The following is a 17,012-nucleotide window of genomic DNA, read 5'->3' as shown; positions in this document are numbered from 1 at the left end:
TTAAACTAAACCAGATAGTCTTTCTGCTATTTCATATTTAACTTTTATTTACATCCATATGAAAACGTTTACACTTAATATGGCTTCCCCTACATGACACATACATTTCTACTCACTTTGTATCTCAGGAATCAGACTTCAAGATGGTATCATCTCCGTGCTTTAAAGTTGAGATATGCTTCTATGCATCTAATGCTAATGTCATTGACCTCTGGGTCAAATTTGTTTGCCATAAGGTGTTGCTGTTGAAATAACCAGTGGAGGTCACTGACCCCAAACAGGCAGATAGATCTTCTGTGAGTGCCGCCACAGGGAGGATAGGGCGCCCCTTTGGAGATGTCCCCTTCCAGGTAACCCCACTTCACCAGACGAGCGAGGGAATGCATGTCCGACTCATCATACTTGTCGGTGGGAGGCTTTGATCCAGGCACCGATGGCATTCGTTGAAGAGTGGCCCACAGGTGTTCGTCTGGGCTGTAGGTGTCCTTCTCCCACTCCAGAAATGTCTGTATCTCTGGGTCCTCAATCACATGTCTCACAAACTCTCTTGTCACGACAAAGTAAGCGTTGCCCTGGTACATAGGGGTGCTGATAGGAGGGGGGCTCTTCTGGACATCTGTCATGGAGATACTGTCCTTGACGTCGTAATGGTACTTCCAGCGATTCTTTTTGTGATCATTGGTGGCTTCAGACTCCATACTATTCCTTCCATTGAGCGTTCGCAGTGCCATCACCATCTCTGCATTGGTTTTGATGGGGAGATCTGCCCCACAGGTGTTGAGCAGGTATTTCCACTGGACAGGTGTGTGCAGCAGGTCTTTCATGCAATTCAAATCGGCTTGGACCCGAGACCACGTTGCATAAACAACACTTTCTAATTTGCTAGCTATGAAAACATTGGGGAAACAGGAAACAATTGTAGTCACAGCATACAAGAAGTCCTGAGAAGATTTTCTGTCCACATGCACGCAGTAGATATTCTGGGGATGGTAAACGGCACGCAAGAGTCGCTCAAACATCTCCACTTTGTCATGGATCACCATGGAGTAGGCAATGGGAAAGTCTTGCTCCTCCACACTCAGAGGCGCTGTGATGAACCCTCTTCTTCTGACGTACGCCTTGCAGTCTTCTGTCACATTAGGGTCAAATTTTGTAGGCAAAGTCTTTGGCGCACCAGTTTTTATGAGCTGTTCACCTTCCAAGTCTCCTTTGATGATGGCCAAACAGCCAGGCAGGTCATCCTGGTACTCAGAGGGAATTGGCAGAGGACTCACTCTCTCTGTACAATTTTTCAAATTTAAAAGCCAAATTAGTGCACAGATAATGATAAATAGAACACTAATACATCCAGTGTATGCTCTCATCCTGGGGGCCATGGTGTATGAAAGCAACGTTGGTTGGGAGGCAGGTTGTACGTACAAAGAGGAGTGGCTTCAACAAATATGAGCGTGTCCGGTTTATTTTACACTTGACATTTGACTGGGCCAACATTAAAGTCAATATTCTTAGTCATAAACTCAGTAGCTTTCTTGTAAAGAAAGTCAAAACCAACTATTTATATACAAATACAGGTTTAGGCCTTCATGTGTTTTGTCTTTTTTTGATATCTAAAATAAAATTACACATATTAGTTATGACATTTTGACTAGTTACAATTCCAAGCCCACATCAATAATTGTATTTTAACTAGTCAGAATAGAATGCTAGAATATCTACAATTCCATTAGTGATATCTGTAACGTAAGAAAAATTATCTACAATGAACATTGCTACAAGTAAGAATATAATTATTGATATCAACAATCAACATTTCCACTAGTGGGAATTTAATTGTTGACATAATTAACAAACATTTTGACAAGAGAGAATTGAGTTGTTGATATCATTAATTCAAATTGCAACTGGTCAAAATGACATTATGGATATGTCTACTCTGTAACTACAAAAACCTAATATGAGAACTGTTTGTTTTCAAAACATGGAAGAACCAACTAAATGATTCACCCTGTGTGTTTTATCTTGCTATATTAGTATTTATTTATTTGGTTGAAAGGAGGCTGTGAACTGAGCTGAAAAAAGTTAAGTTTGCATTTTGAGGAGAATCTTGTAATGCTGGCAGTGGCGTAGCCAGAAATGTCCATATGGGTGGGCACAGAAAAAAACGGGCCGGCAAAGCCAATTTGATTAAACATAAGATAGGCCTAGATTAGATGCAGCATACAAACATTAATCAAAGGCATGTTATATTTATGACATAAAGGTGGAATTTATTAAAGGCATTTTATTTATGTATTGAACACTTCAACGCTTTCGGTCACAGCTGACAATTTGCCGTTAGGCCAAATATTTTAAACATGCGCAAAACTGCATGAATGAAGCTTCGGTGTGTTATCACATCAAATTGAAACAGATTGGCCATATAAGACAGGCCTACTGCAAAGATACTAACTTATCACACACACGCAGAGAGAGAGAGAGCGAGAGCGAGAGAGGGAGTCCTCCTCGACCGACAGACAGGCAGGCCTAATGTCTAATGGCTATATTTCTTTATTTCTTATATCTGTAAAGTGTGAGGGCTCTCACAGCAACGTTCAGGAGGGGAGGGGGGAGGAGCTGCCGGCTGTTCGCGATTTGATTGAGCTCTCAGCGGAGTCCTGACTTGCGAGCCTTTTTTAGATGGTGAACGTAAACGAAGGAAAGCCCTCTGATTGGACGGGCAAGACTGACAATTAGGCGGGCCTAGGCCCGTCCAGGCCCGCCCGTGGCTACGCCTCTGGATGCTGGTCGAACACGATTCTCCTCGACTTTCAACATTTCAACCACTTGGGTGAACGTGGTCTCTCCAAGCATAGACATTATAAAGCAGGGGTGTCAAACGTACGGCCTGCGGGCCTAATCCGGCCCACAATGTAATTTAATGCGGCCCGTCAGATAATATCTAATGTCTATCAGAACTGGCCCGCCGGCATATCGCATTTCAGCGTCAACGTGTTGACGCGCGTCTCGGCGCGGCGCCTCTTTCACACTACCTCCGTCAACGGACGCATCTCATTGACTTTGCATGGGGCGCCCTCTAAATGCATTGTGGGTCCGTCCGTCAAGTCGGCTCTGTGGCTGGCGTCAAAAGTTGAGAAATGTTCCCCCCCCCCCCCCCCCCCGTCAACAACTCTACCCTCCCCCACTGTACAGTTTGAGTTTGATACCCCTGTTATAAAGAGTAGACGCCGCATTGGCTGCTTGGACGCAAGAAATGCGGCCGCCATCTTGGACCGGTCATAATCTGAGTTGCGTAGCAGCAGAAGACACAAGATGCCAGAGCACTGTGCAGCATATTCCTGCTCAAATCGGTGGACCATCGCAAACAGGGCCCGGGGGATTACTTTTCAGGAGGAGACACAGTTTGGCATCGACAACCAGACTTGTTGTCATTGGTTGTGTCTGTGTTTCAAAAGATAAAGGCTGCACCACATTGCCAAACTCGCCTCTCTTGAACTGCACAAAGGGAGCACGAGAAAGAAGCTCTGCAAAACAGTCCTCTTTCAGGGGTTTTAGCTCATACAAAAACAATATATCAATATATATATATATATATACTGTATATATATATATATATATATATATATATATATATATAATGAATATATTATATTACAATGAATATGTGATTAGGCTATATATAAATATATACATAGCCTACATAAACAATATATATATATATATATTTTTTAGATATTGCCTAATCATATATTCATTGTTTCTTCAACGTATTAAAATAGCTGAATTTACTGCCCCTGTTTCTGCTTCTCTATCATATTTATAGTGTGTGATTTGCAAAATACCTATCATAGCCTACATCACATATCATAGGGTGACCAGACGTCCCCGTTTTTGGTTGCCTGTCCCTGGCTAAATACAGAAAAAACTACCTGTCCCCGTTTAGTTTTTGAAGACACATTCGATTTTTCAATCAGATTGCTAGTTGCACTGGAAATGTCTTTTATATATCATATGACATATATCAGAATATTCTATTACTGTTAAGCCCACGAAATATTAAAACAAAACGAACCATGTGTCCTGTATCATAGCTACATGTATGACCTTTTCAGCAAAACAACCCACGTGAAAATCAGTTTGGTATTCATTGAGGTGATGATTAATTAAATGCGCTGACAGTTCATTGCACCAAACAGATTACACTGAGTGGAGCGGTCGACCGGTCCAAGATGGCGGCCCCGCGGCTCGTCAGCGCCAGTTGACAGTAGCGGTCGATGCGGCCATAGACTTTATAAAGAGTAGACGCCGCATCAACCGCTACTGCCTATTGGTGCTGTAATGATACAGGTAGCTAGTAGTGGTGGATTTCATGATTCATTTGAATGAATCAGTTTGCGTCGGTCAGTTCGCCAAGAAGAGTCGTTTGTTTGTTCGTTTGTTCGCATTTCCGGTAGCGGTGAATGATTCTCAGTCACTGAGTCGGTCAGACTCGGCTCCTCCCTCGTTCTCGTTTAAATGAATCGCGAATGCACGTTCTCAGCCGTAGTAGGTGGAGCTGGGAGTTGAGTCTCGGAGAACGAACGAGACGAACGACGACGAACGAGAGCGGCAAATCAGGTTGGTTCATTCGTTTTAAAGAGTCGTTCGTTCCAACTGATTCGTTCGCGAACAAGCCACCACTAGTAGTTAGTTACAAGTTACAAGTAACAATATAAGTTATTTCTAAGATCCAGAATTGCTACCCCTTTATTCTATAACTTCACATCCTGTATCCTAGAACCTACACATAAGTATTATAGCCTACTGAATTGTTACGCTGTTAGTACAAAATATTACACCGTAACTACAAGGTAATTACCCACTAAATTGCCATCAAAACTATATTATATCTAAATCTGAATCCTAAATCGAAATGCTAAATCTGAAGCTATATCTTATATAGAATTCTAAATCTTTATATCGAAATCGAAATCCTAAATCTAAATGCTAAATCTAAATCCTATATCTTAATCCTAAATTTGATCCCTAAATCCTAAATCTGAATCCTAAATACAAACAACAGATACGACAATTCTAATACATATACTAATTAGTTCTGACTCCTACCCTAGGGTGACCAGATAAACTACTGCTGGTCTACTGCTCACAACCAGGAGGATTCCAGGAGGAGCCAGTGATGACCTGCATGACCTGTACCCCTCACACACAGAATATAGGCCTCAACAAGTAAGGCTATACGAGGATACGGTAGGATAATACATAGTTCATATAGTGATACATGACACAACTCCTAACACTTTTACGTGCAATCACTGTACTTAATTTGTATACTGTTTTTTTGTATATTGTACAAAAATAAGACACAAGACAAAAACATAATGGAGCATTGATAATCTTTTTATTTAATCATACAACGTTATTTAACACAGTAGACTACTCAGTAGTCTCCCTTTGTTCAGCTACATCATCTTACATTAAATAATTCTGCTACCAATTTAGAAAGTGATTTTAAGCTCTTTTTTTATTATTATTATATATTTATTGTCAATATTATTTTAAATTTTTTTATTTAGCCTCTCTTAAGTTATATATTTTGAAAACCTGTCTGTTGGACACAGGGGACAAACAATGACAGTTTCAAAGGGCCTTATAACAGGTTTATATCCAGTATTCTATATAAAGGCATGATGATACACACTCAAAGTGCAGCTTATTGAAGTTTGTTGAAGATGATGTTCCATGATGTGACTGGTGTCAAAGAACATAAACTGCCAATTACACCAAATATTTCTTGGTGTGAAAAGAATGTTGCTAGTAATTAATCAAAATTATTTTTAATTTAATTGTTAACATAATTAACAAACATTTTAACAAGAGAGAATTGAGTTGTTGATATCATTAATTCAAATTGCAACTAGCCAAAATGACATTATGGATATGTCTACTCTGTAACTACAGAAACCTATATGAGAACAAAACATGGAAGAACCAACTAAATGCAATTACACCAAATATTTGTTGGTGTGAAAAGAATGTTGCTAGTAATTAATCAAAAGTATTTTTGTAAGTTAAAATGAGCACTTTTGCAAGGCACTATACGCATGTCACATCCTCATTAGGGGCTGAGCCCCCAAAAAGGTCTCATCCTAGGATCGCCCCTGCAGCCTATCATACAATAAAACTAAAATGATTTAAATCTCTGCCCTTATCTCATATTAAAAGTAGATATTCACTAGGCCTAGGCTATATATTCTAAATCATTGACGTCATACCGTCTAGCGCTTTTATAAAAAGCTACTGTTACCCACTATGAAACTGTGGTTCTTTAAAGGATTTCCTTGAAATCAACTATTCACATACACATACAACCAAATTTCCGCTATTTGATATAAAACTCTTATTTACATCCATATGAAAACATTTAAACATAATATCGCTTCCTCGTACATGGCACACCTGTTTGTCACTCAGTATCTCAGGAAAGAGACTACAAGACAGCAACATGTTGGTTTGAGCGGAAGCCGTCCCTCAGTGCTTTAAAGTTGAGATATGCTTCTATGCATCTAATGCTAATGTCATTGACCTCTGGGTCAAATTTGTTTGCCATAAGGTGTTGCTGTTGAAATAACCAGTGGAGGTCACTGACCCCAAACAGGCAGATAGATCTTCTGTGAGTGCCGCCACAGGGAGGATAGGGCGCCCCTTTGGAGATGTCCCCTTCCAGGTAACCCCACTTCACCAGACGAGCGAGGGAATTCATGTCCGACTCATCATACTTGTCGGTGGGAGGCTTTGATCCAGGCACCGATGGCATTCGTTGAAGAGTGGCCCACAGGTGTTCGTCTGGGCTGTAGGTGTCCTTCTCCCACTCCAGAAATGTCTGTATCTCTGGGTCCTCAATCACATGTCTCACAAACTCTCTTGTCACGACAAAGTAAGCGTTGCCCTGGTACATAGGGGTGCTGATAGGAGGGGGGCTCTTCTGGACATCTGTCTTGGAGATACTGTCCTTGACGTCGTAATGGTACTTCCAGCGATTCTTTTTGTGATCGTTGGTGGCTTCAGACTCCATACTATTCTTTCCATTGAGCGTTCGCAGTGCCATCACCATCTCTGCATTGGTTTTGATGGGGAGATCTGCCCCACAGGTGTTGAGCAGGTATTTCCACTGGACAGGTGTGTGCAGCAGGTCTTTCATGCAATTCAAATCGGCTTGGACCCGAGACCACGTTGCATAAACAACACTTTCTAATTTGCTAGCTATGAAAACATTGGGGAAACAGGAAACAATTGTAGCCACAGCATACAGGAAGTCCTGAGAAGATTTTCTGTCCACATGCACGCAGTAGATATTCTGGGGATGGTAAACGGCACGCAAGAGTCGCTCAAACATCTCCACTTGGTCATGGATCACCATGGAGTAGGCAATGGGAAAGTCTTGCTCCTCCACACTCAGAGGCGCTGTGATGAACCCTCTTCTTCTGACGTATGCCTTGCAGTCTTCTGTCACATTAGGGTCAAATTTTGTAGACGAAGTCTTTGGCGCACCAGGTTTCATGAGCTGTTCAAATTGGTATTTTGCACCTTCCAAGTCTCCTTTGATGATGGCCAAACAGCCAGGCAGGTCATCCTGGTACTCAGAGGGAATTGGCAGAGGACTCACTCTCTCTGTACAATTTTTCAAATTTAAAAGCCAAATTAGTGCACAGATAATGATAAATAGAACACTACATCCAGTGTATGCTCTCCTGGGGGCCATGGTGTGTGTCAGCAACGTTGGTTGTGAAACAGGATAAACTTAAACAAAGAAGGAGGAGTGGCAACAGTATATGACCATGGTATATGACCATGATTCATAGTTCATTTTACACTGCGCTGACAAAGTCCATATCAATGTCAATATTCTTAGTCAGAAAATAATTAATAATTAATTCATTAATTAATTTTGGCACTAATATGCTTTCTTGTACAGTAAGGCACAGCATGTAATAGACTATTTTGTACAAATAAATGCATCAGCCTAGATGTTTTTGACATTATTACAGTAAAAATTGTTCACTAATTTGATTCCTTTTATATATCATGTAGAAAAATCCCCTTTATTGCAGCTATGTCTTATATTTACACAAATAATACAGCATTCAGTCATTGTAAACTTGCAAATGTTCACAATTTGTTACATTTCTACATCATATAACATAAAACAATTCTGCTACCTAATGAGCGTTGCATTTAGCAGGCACTTGATGACATTGGCTCCTAAAAATCACCTAAACTACTTGTCTGTTCGTCCCCCCTTCCCCCCACCCATGTAGCATTTATATTAACCTGTGTGTGTGTGTGTGTGTGTGTGTGTGTGTGAATGTTCACTATCATAGACACCACGGTGGAGTTCTGTCTATCCCTCTAGGGTCGGTTGAGGGGGTCCGCGTCCTCGTCTGTGTCGTGCTGGGCGGCGTCGGGGTCTTGGTCGTGGTAGAAGCTGTAGCGGCGGTACACCGACCCCCCCTTGGTGGTGTACACCACGTCCGCCTCGCCGCCGCCGCCGCCGCCGTCCGGCTCGGGCACGCCGTGGGGCATGGTGCCTCTCGCGCTCCCGCTCAGTCTCTCGTAGCTGCGGTACCAACACAGCCTCTTCTTGGCGCGCGCCCTGACCAGGGCGAACACGGCCAGCGCCAGGCCCAGCGCCAGCAGCAGGGCGACGGGCAGGCCGGCCGACGCGTGCCCTTCCCTCCCGGCGGGCTCCGTGTTCAGGTTTGCCGTCCCGCCGACGTCGCCCGACTTGGGCAGCGGGGCCTCTGTGCACAGCGCTGCGACGCGGAGACAGGAAAAAGGAAACGCGTTGGGACGTGTGAGGCCACGATGAGGTGCCTGGGATAATGCCTGTGTTCGTGTGGGACCGCAGGGCCAAAGCCTACCTGTGAGTGTGTCACAGACGCAACAGTCTGTGTCGTTCCCCTGGGTTTGGCAACAAGGGGCGCATCGGCCCTCCATGGCGTGGAGGCCGAAATGGGGTAAGCAGGATAGACAGTGGGCAGGCCCTGCACCCGCACAGTGTCTGCACGAGCTGTGGCACGGCTCACAAAGGTCCTGCGGTGGGCGTCCGCATAATGGAAACACACATGAAAACAATGACCTATCACCGAATGGTAATTGTTGTTTCCAATCTGTTGTGGTTTTAGCTGGACAGCAGGACTACTTGCCTCTTGTGCGTAGTACTTGCCCTCCCCACAACGTGGATAGCATACGTTATCCAACAAGGTGTTTCCCCGGTCACAGGTCACGCAGCTCTTAGGCGTGGCGTCTGCAAACAAGGAATTCAGGGAAGCCATAAAGGATTCAAGGCCGAACGCAGGAAGGAAGGCAAATATCACTTTAGACCCTAAGCACACTAAAACACACATTTACAATAGGCTGGGACATAAGTGCCGTTGACTGATGATCAAATGTTTAATCTGCGGCAAGACGTACCTCCCGTGCAGGTCTGGCAGCTGATGTGGCAACGATGGCAGACGGCGTCGAGTTGATAGAACCGGCGCGGGCAGCGCTCCACGCACAGCCTCGTGCCCAGCAACTCCAGCAAAGGAGCAGCGCAGGCCTGGCAGGACCCAGGCCCCGGGCCGGTGCACTGTTCACAGGAGCTGTCACACTCCTCACAGCTGGAGCCTTCTCGGTAGTACCTGGTGGTAGAGGGAACACCGAAGCTTTAGCCTAGGGATGAACGAAGCTGCAGCTCTGTATGCATTTCAGATAATCTTGCAGGCAGGGCTGTCCTTTACCCCTCTTTCTCCTCACAACCGCGAGGAACACCGATATAGACAGCAAAGAAAAGTGTTTAGCAACAAGTAGGACCCTCAAAACAAACCTGGAAAAAAAACAGACCCCAGACAGACCTGGGAAAACAAAGACTAACAGAGTCGTTCTGCGGGAGTTCTTTGCAGAAGACCTAGGAAGCCAGGAGGGACTGGACTCCTCATCTCGCCAACGTGGTCCTACCAGGTCCTTCCACTGCAACACTTGACCAGAACTGAACTCCACACTGTCACTGTCACCCTTCCTATCAATCACTACATTGTGGTGATCTAACGTCCTCCAGGTCCCTTCCGCGACTTCTACAATGAGATGGATGCCCTTCTCAGCTGCTTTCCAGAAAATGGCACACCACTCGTTGTCCTGGGTGACTTCAACATCCTACCAGAGAAGTTGCACTCACCCAAAATAACCAACTTTTTCGCCACCTTTGACTTAACACTCTCCCCTTCTCCTGCCACCCACAGGGCTGGGAACCAACTTGACCTGATATTCACGATCTCCTGCGGTACCTTAGCCCTCTGCGTTACCCCGCTCCCTGTGCTGACCATCACTTTGTTGCATTTTCCCCTCCCTCCTCCCTACTCCTCACTACCATCTCTCAAACAATTCTCTCAACTGTCCACCGAGGAAGTCTCAGACACCCTGCTATCCTCCCTCTCCTCCTCTTTGGACTCCCTTTGTCCTTTCCACTCCAGGACAGCGTGATCCTCGCCCCTCCCTCCTTGGCTGTCTGAATCTCTGCAGGCTTATAGAGCAGAGTTGCGGGCAGCAGAGAGGAAATGGAAGAGTTCAGACTGTCCTAATGTTCTCTCTGACTACCTTCACCTCCTCTCAGACTTCACCTCCACTGTATCAATAGCCAAATCTGCCTTCTACCAGACCAAAATCAACTCCCCCACCTCCAACCCCAGGAAACTGTTTTCCATGTTCTCTTTCCTCCTCACCCTTCCTTCCTCCCTCTCTGCTGATGACTTTGTGACATACTTAACCCAGAAGGTAAAAGACATCAGCTCCTCTTTTACCCTTGCCACCATCCGCCCACACCCTACCCCCACCCCTTTTTTTACCCACTTTATCCCTCTCTCCTCCGAAGATGTCAACAGAGTAGTTCTAACCACGGCACCCCCTGCCCCCTTGACCCGATCCCCTCCTCACGCCTCCAGGCCGTCTCGAGTTTCATCCTGCCATTTCTCACCACCCTCATAAACTCCTCCCTCACTTCAGGCCTTGTTCCAGCGTCCTTCAAGAATAAAGCCGCTCCTTAAGAAACCGACCCTTGACCCTACTGACATCCAGAATTACATCCCTTTCTAAAACTCTAGAACATGCTATCTCTAACCAACTGTCCTCCTATCTCTACCATAAATAAATAAATCAGCTTGACCCTCATCAGTGAGGCTTCAAGATTGCACCACTGAGACAGCTCTCCTCAGCTGCCACTGCTACCTCCAAGCATTGGTCAAACCACACACGCCAGCTCGAGCGCTCCGCTCATCTCAGCTGGACGTCTAGTCCCACCATCACTGAGAACAAGCAAGAGTCGATCATCAAAGTCACAACTCTTCTCTGTTTTGGCACCACAGTGGTGGAACGAGCTCCCTGCCGACGTCAGGACCGCAGAGTCGCTCACCAGCTTCCGCAAAAGACTCAAGACTCACATGTTCAGAGTTCACCTGGCCTCTGCATAGCCACCACGTCCCACCCCTCCTACTTATTGTATGTTATTCGTCCTGGCACTTAATGTGCACACTGTAATGTATGTCACTCTTAGTTATAGTACTTAATTGTTTAGCATCTAATCTTAGCTATCTGTGTTGTACACAGGGAATGGGTGAACTCACTGTACCGACAGCGATATATTGTTTCACCTTCCTTTGACAAATGTACTTATTGTAGGTCGCTTTGGATAAAAGCGTCTGCTAAATGCCCTAAATGTAAATGTAAATGTAAGTAGCTAAATAGAACGGAAATGTAAGTGACAATATCTGATAATCCACATGATTGTAGATCTCATGTGTGAGGGATGTATTTGATGATTAAGGTTTTGCCAGATATTTACAATCTCCCAAAGAAATGGACTCCCACACTCTTGTACTTTCATACCTTGTGCATGCAAATGGCTTGAAGCCATTTGAAGGAATGAAGGACGTGCGATCAGTAAGTAGCCTACGACGTGACGAACATACCCTGCGGGACACCGGGACACACAGTGAGGATGCAGGCGCAGGAATCCGGGTGAACAGGTGAGGCAGTCGTTAGGGGAAGCCCCCGAACAGGAGGCGCACACGTGGTCACACGGCAGACAGACCCTCAGCTCAGACCCGTCTGCAGCCTGTTGGGAGCTGAACGTCCTGGCAGGGCACACAGTCACACAGGTTCTGTCTGGAGGAGTACACACACACACATGCACAAACACACACACACGCAGGCGCATTGGTAAGCAAAAGCACACACACACACACACACTCACAGGTGGGTTTCGGGTTGCAATATACATACCAAGACTTTTTGTTTCACTGTCTGGTATATTAAAAGGTATTTTAATATAGTTGTTACTTTGTCATTCCTTTAAAAGAAAGGGCTTTCGTGGCTGTTTTTGGTTTCACTGGTATATTAAAAGGAAGTTTAATTTACTCGTCATTTTTCTAATCGGAAAGGCTTCAATTGGTTTCAATTCCTCGGATACTGAAAGGTTGTTTAACATACTTTGTTATTCATCTAAAGGAAGGGCTTTACCCTAACCAGGACTTTTGGTTTCCTCTCCTGCTCGGCAGTCACAGCAACAAGGCCTGGTGCTTACTGTAGAGGAACTTGGGCGCCGTGCACGTCAGGCATTGGTCCTGGCCCGGCCCGCTGCAGGAGTGGCACTGGCGCTGGCACGCCATGCAGTTGAACTGGTCGTCGTGCAGGTAGGTTCTGGGCGGGCACTTGGTGTCACCGGTCACGCCACACAACAAGGTGTTTGGGTCCAGCACCAGCCCCCTCTCACACTGGGTACACTGGTTGGCCTCAGGCCCGGAGCATCTCGCACACGTCTGATGGCACTCTGAAACACACGATCGGAAAGGGCTTGTTCCCATCGCATAGCCCCGACTCTACTCTACTCTACTGACCTCTACGCTCTTCTGGTACCAGGTACCACTGCAGATAGAACCCCCTCAATGTCAAGGTCGTCACGGCGATGCCGCACGAAACTACCGTGACGGCGTCTTCAAAACGACAGCAGCCAGAACAAGGGATGATATTCTCACAGCAAGGAGGCGTGTTGTTTCAGAAGGGGCCGAGGGCAGCGAGACAAATCAGTGGTCTGCTGTGTTTTCACGTCACCTTTTGGGTTTGTCTCAGCTCACTTGACGAGGTGATACCAGTGAGGTACCATGAGTCAAGAGTCTGGTCGAGTTTTGCCGATACAATGCGGTGGAAAAGGGTCAACCTCTCTGCGTTGGATTGTTTACCCAAGAGCTTACAACAAACACATTTGACATTTAAGCATGTCTCCGGACTCCTCCTTTCTCCTACTCAACCATTCACACCTGAGGATCATCATAATCAGCACACCTGCTTATCAACCCCGGCTTCCCAACCGTTCGTCGCCAGATCGTCAAACCGTCTAGCTATGTTAGTAGCGGTCCTGGCGTCCATGTCGCGTTGTTCCAACGTTCAAGATCGTCGGGTTCTAACCCTCTGCTTCCGTACAGATCTCCTGACTACCGCTGACCGCTGTTTCCACAGCGACCCGGCTGGCCTTCCACACCGACCAGCCTCTGCTCATTCTTTGGCAATAAAACATTTGTACTTCACAACCCTCGTCTGTTGTCGTGCGTTTGGGTGTCACCACCCTCAGACCGTAACACTTTGCAATATATGAATACCTATTCTACCTAAGGAGTGGACTCCAATTATTCGTTATAAATACATTTTTCGATTATTAATCATGCTAAATACAAACTTAAACATAATCAGTAGAACCCGTTTGATTTGATTTTATGTTAAAGCTTGACATGACATGCCACCAGGTGTGAGTGTGATTAGCCGTTACAAGCCGTTTTGAAAATCTGGCTCTTATGACATCACAAGTGGGCATGTCCACCTAGATGTGTGACGGATAGATGGGTGTCTAGGTGGACACCCCCACTTGTCATGTCATAAGAGCCCGATTTTCAAAGCGGCTTGTAACGTCTAATCACACCCCACCCGCACGTCACGGGACCGTTAACGTCATCAACATGAAAAGAGAACAACGAAGAGCCTCCTCACCTTGGCATTCCATGGCGGCGGTCTCGTAGTAGGTGCCGGGGGGGCAGTCCGTGGCACAGGCGCCGTCGTACAGCTTGGGCGTGGCCCCGGAGCACGTCTCGCACTCGTCGGCCAGGGGCCCGAAGCAGGTGCTGCAGGTGGGGTGGCAGGGGCCACAGCGACCCTCCTCCATGTCGTCGTAGTAACCCGCACGGCAGCTGGCCATGCAGGTGCCGTTCAGGATCAGGTACAGGAAGCTGCATCCTGGAACCACATCCTGTTTACTCAGGTGTTTAAAGGAATACTCCTTCAAACTTTTTGGGAAATAGGTTTGTTTTCCACTTTCCCATAGATCAGCGAGAATCACACTTCTATTATTGGGGTAGTTTAGCGTTCATACCCACCACAATTTGGTTAAGATTCACTGTTCACTAAGAGACTAGTGAAATCACTGTAATATCTTTACTAGGGAGACGCTGAAATGGTTATTTCACTCTCTGGTCACTGGCGGAGCTTACCAGTCTCATCCGCTCACTAAGGCTTTGTAATAAGGCACTTACGTTCCTCCACTGTGTGTGTGTACATCTCTAATATATGTGTGTTCCACCACTGTGTGTGTGTACATCTCTAATATATGTGTGTTCCACCACTGTGTGTGTGTACATCTCTAATATATGTGTGTTCCACCACTGTGTGTGTGTACATCTCTAATATATGTGTGTTCCACCACTGTGTGTGTGTACATCTCTAATATATGTGTGTTCCACCACTGTGTGTGTGTACATCTCTAATATATGTGTGTTCCAGGTAGAGATTCTGCTCAGTCCGTCTCTCTGCCTCCTGGGTGCCACCACAGCTTTTTTTTCTTCGATATTTTGGGTTCTTGTTGCTGGATGTGTTTGCAGCTATATTTTGTATGCTGACGCTGTGTGTTGTCTCGTGAGTTCAGGAGAAACCGCTGCGTCTGGCGGTCCACGACCTGATTGACCACGTGCGTTCTCCTGCTTTTGATCTCCTTGTCAAATTTCCATCCGTCTCGTTATGTGGACGGTTAACTTAAGAGTTGATGATCAGTTAAGAGTGAATCACATCATCTGTTACGTTGCTTAGCCCCTTTTCACCCAGACTCACAGGTCATTTGAAACAGGTGTATATATAGGGCCGGGTCTCTTTCTCACGTACGCACCAATAGATGTCACACACGGCGGACACAAGGTAGCTGATTTTGCACACAGTTGTATTTAGTTTGTATTTTTATCTCTAGAAAAATGACCGAGGTCCGGACCCTGGTGACCTCATGGCTGGCTACGGGCAGGCCTACAAGGGAGCAGTGGTTCTGCCGACCCCTGGGAGCGCGGAGCCAGGAGGAACTCACTGAAGCAGGTCCTCTCGTCCGAGCAGACGTCGCAGTGGGGCGGGCAGCGCCGGCAGGTGCCGTCCTCCCCGGGGAAGGTCCGCAGGGAGCAGTTGAGTCTGCAGCCGCCGCTCTCCAGGAAGCGGCCCTCGGCGCACGAGAGGCACTGGGTGGGGCCGGCGTCGCACGTCCGACAGGAGCCGTCGCAGGCGTCGCAGGACCCTTCGGTTGTCTCGAAGAATCCTCTGTCGAGAGAGAGAGAGAGAGAGAGAGCGGGTGTTATTTGTATACACACGTTGTTTGTGTACAGGCCACGATTGTTTTCATGGTTAAGTGCGTGATAAGTGTGTCACTTGTTCAGAGTTCACCTAGACGCTGCATACCCCCCTTACCCCCCTCACACCCCTCTTACGCACTTGTTGTATGTTGTACGCCCTGGCACTTAATGTACACACTTATTGTATGTTGTACGTCCTTGCACTTAAAAATAGTACTTAGCATTGTGTGTCATCTTATCCTAGCTATCGTTGTTTTATACAGGGAATGGGTTAACCTAGCGTAAGTCTAAGTGCTTGCCACTTGGTCCTATGAACATCCTCACTGTAACAACAGCGATATATTGTTTCTCTTTCTTATGAAAAATGTACTTATTGTAAGTCCCTTTGGATAAAAGCGTCTGCTAAATGCCATAAATGTAAATGTAAAAGGCTTCGAGGAATGCTTACTCCGGGCAGTTGGACCAGCACTTTCCCTGGTGGAGGAAGATGTAGCTGCTTCTGGAGCAGCTGGTGCACACGTCGCTGGAGCCCAGGCAGGCCTCACAGTTAGGGGAGCAGGCCTCACACAGCTGGGTGGAGGCGTTGCCGTAGGTCCCTTGGGGGCAGTGCTCTACACATGAACTCTCAGGGTCCAGGAGACGGCCTGGTGATTATAAAGATGAATTTACAGGAGTGACAACCTTTGTGTTCGCGGCATGCCGGCAGTAGTTTATATTGTACCTGTGGGACAAGACGAGCAGTCCAATGCTTGAGGACCAAAGCAGGTCTTGCAGGAAGAATCACAAGAATGGCATTCACCGCTTTTCCCTGTGTCAGCAATATTCAAATGCAAACTTTTTCATATGCAAACATTTATGAAAGTTAGATAAGATAAGATGAGTCAGAAGGGATGTTGCAAGTGATTGTGAAATGAAATATGTAAATATGTTATCTACTTTTCATGTCTGGCTCTCGCTGTCACTCAATCCAGTTGGCAACCCTTTTGTCAAATATACACCCGCTATAATATGTCACCAAATAGACACAGCTGAATTTAAGTGGCTTGTTTTTACATTTCCTTCTTCCTTCTTTGTATTACGTTACCCTGTGTAGTACCCTCCCTCCTTGTCATCCAACAAGACGCACCTCTTCTGCAAACATCTCATTAACTGACTTTCCCTTTTTAGGTTTCAGATATTATGTTATATATGCTGAATTGAACCAAACAAATACAATTAATTCTAGATTCTACTAATCTTATCTCTCTGATTCCTAAAGGCCGTCTGCAGTACGCCCGGTTGTTGTTGTGGTTTCACCGGGTCCTTCAGCGCTGGAGGTTTGAGTCGTCCTTCCAC

The 17,012-nt window shown here is 45.9% G+C and overlaps 2 protein-coding genes and 1 pseudogene across 3 annotated transcripts in view; all 3 read right to left on the bottom strand.

Annotated features, from left to right (window-relative positions):
* Window positions 1-149: 149 nt before the first annotated feature.
* Window positions 150-1,376, bottom strand: LOC311357796 (beta-1,3-galactosyl-O-glycosyl-glycoprotein beta-1,6-N-acetylglucosaminyltransferase 3-like; the record flags this gene model as incomplete). The annotated part of the gene is made up of 1 exon (XM_084477827.1): window positions 150-1,376. The coding sequence occupies one exon, from the start codon at window positions 1,374-1,376 to the stop codon at window positions 150-152; it is 1,227 nt and encodes a 408-aa protein (XP_084333953.1).
* Window positions 1,377-6,484: 5,108 nt separating this feature from the next.
* LOC311357795 (beta-1,3-galactosyl-O-glycosyl-glycoprotein beta-1,6-N-acetylglucosaminyltransferase 3 pseudogene) lies at window positions 6,485-7,756 on the bottom strand (annotated as a pseudogene). The gene has a single exon. The product of its transcript is annotated as a beta-1,3-galactosyl-O-glycosyl-glycoprotein beta-1,6-N-acetylglucosaminyltransferase 3 pseudogene (transcript).
* A 647-nt stretch (window positions 7,757-8,403) lies between these two features.
* LOC311357793 (uncharacterized protein) overlaps window positions 8,404-17,012 on the bottom strand; it is a gene marked incomplete at both ends in the record, with an annotated part of 15,369 nt that continues 6,760 nt past the window's right edge. Inside the window, 10 exons of the mRNA XM_084477826.1 lie at window positions 8,404-8,807; window positions 8,916-9,087; window positions 9,201-9,301; window positions 9,469-9,677; window positions 11,997-12,192; window positions 12,611-12,856; window positions 14,068-14,310; window positions 15,422-15,645; window positions 16,126-16,321; window positions 16,399-16,485. Of these exons, the coding sequence (XP_084333952.1) occupies window positions 8,404-8,807; window positions 8,916-9,087; window positions 9,201-9,301; window positions 9,469-9,677; window positions 11,997-12,192; window positions 12,611-12,856; window positions 14,068-14,310; window positions 15,422-15,645; window positions 16,126-16,321; window positions 16,399-16,485 (2,078 nt within the window). The remainder of the gene's footprint in view (window positions 8,808-8,915; window positions 9,088-9,200; window positions 9,302-9,468; window positions 9,678-11,996; window positions 12,193-12,610; window positions 12,857-14,067; window positions 14,311-15,421; window positions 15,646-16,125; window positions 16,322-16,398; window positions 16,486-17,012) is intronic.

Source organism: Micromesistius poutassou (assembly GCF_964030765.1).
Source record: "Micromesistius poutassou genome assembly, chromosome: 13".
Classification (NCBI taxonomy): domain Eukaryota; kingdom Metazoa; phylum Chordata; class Actinopteri; order Gadiformes; family Gadidae; genus Micromesistius; species Micromesistius poutassou.
This window is presented reverse-complemented; position numbering and strand designations above follow the sequence as displayed.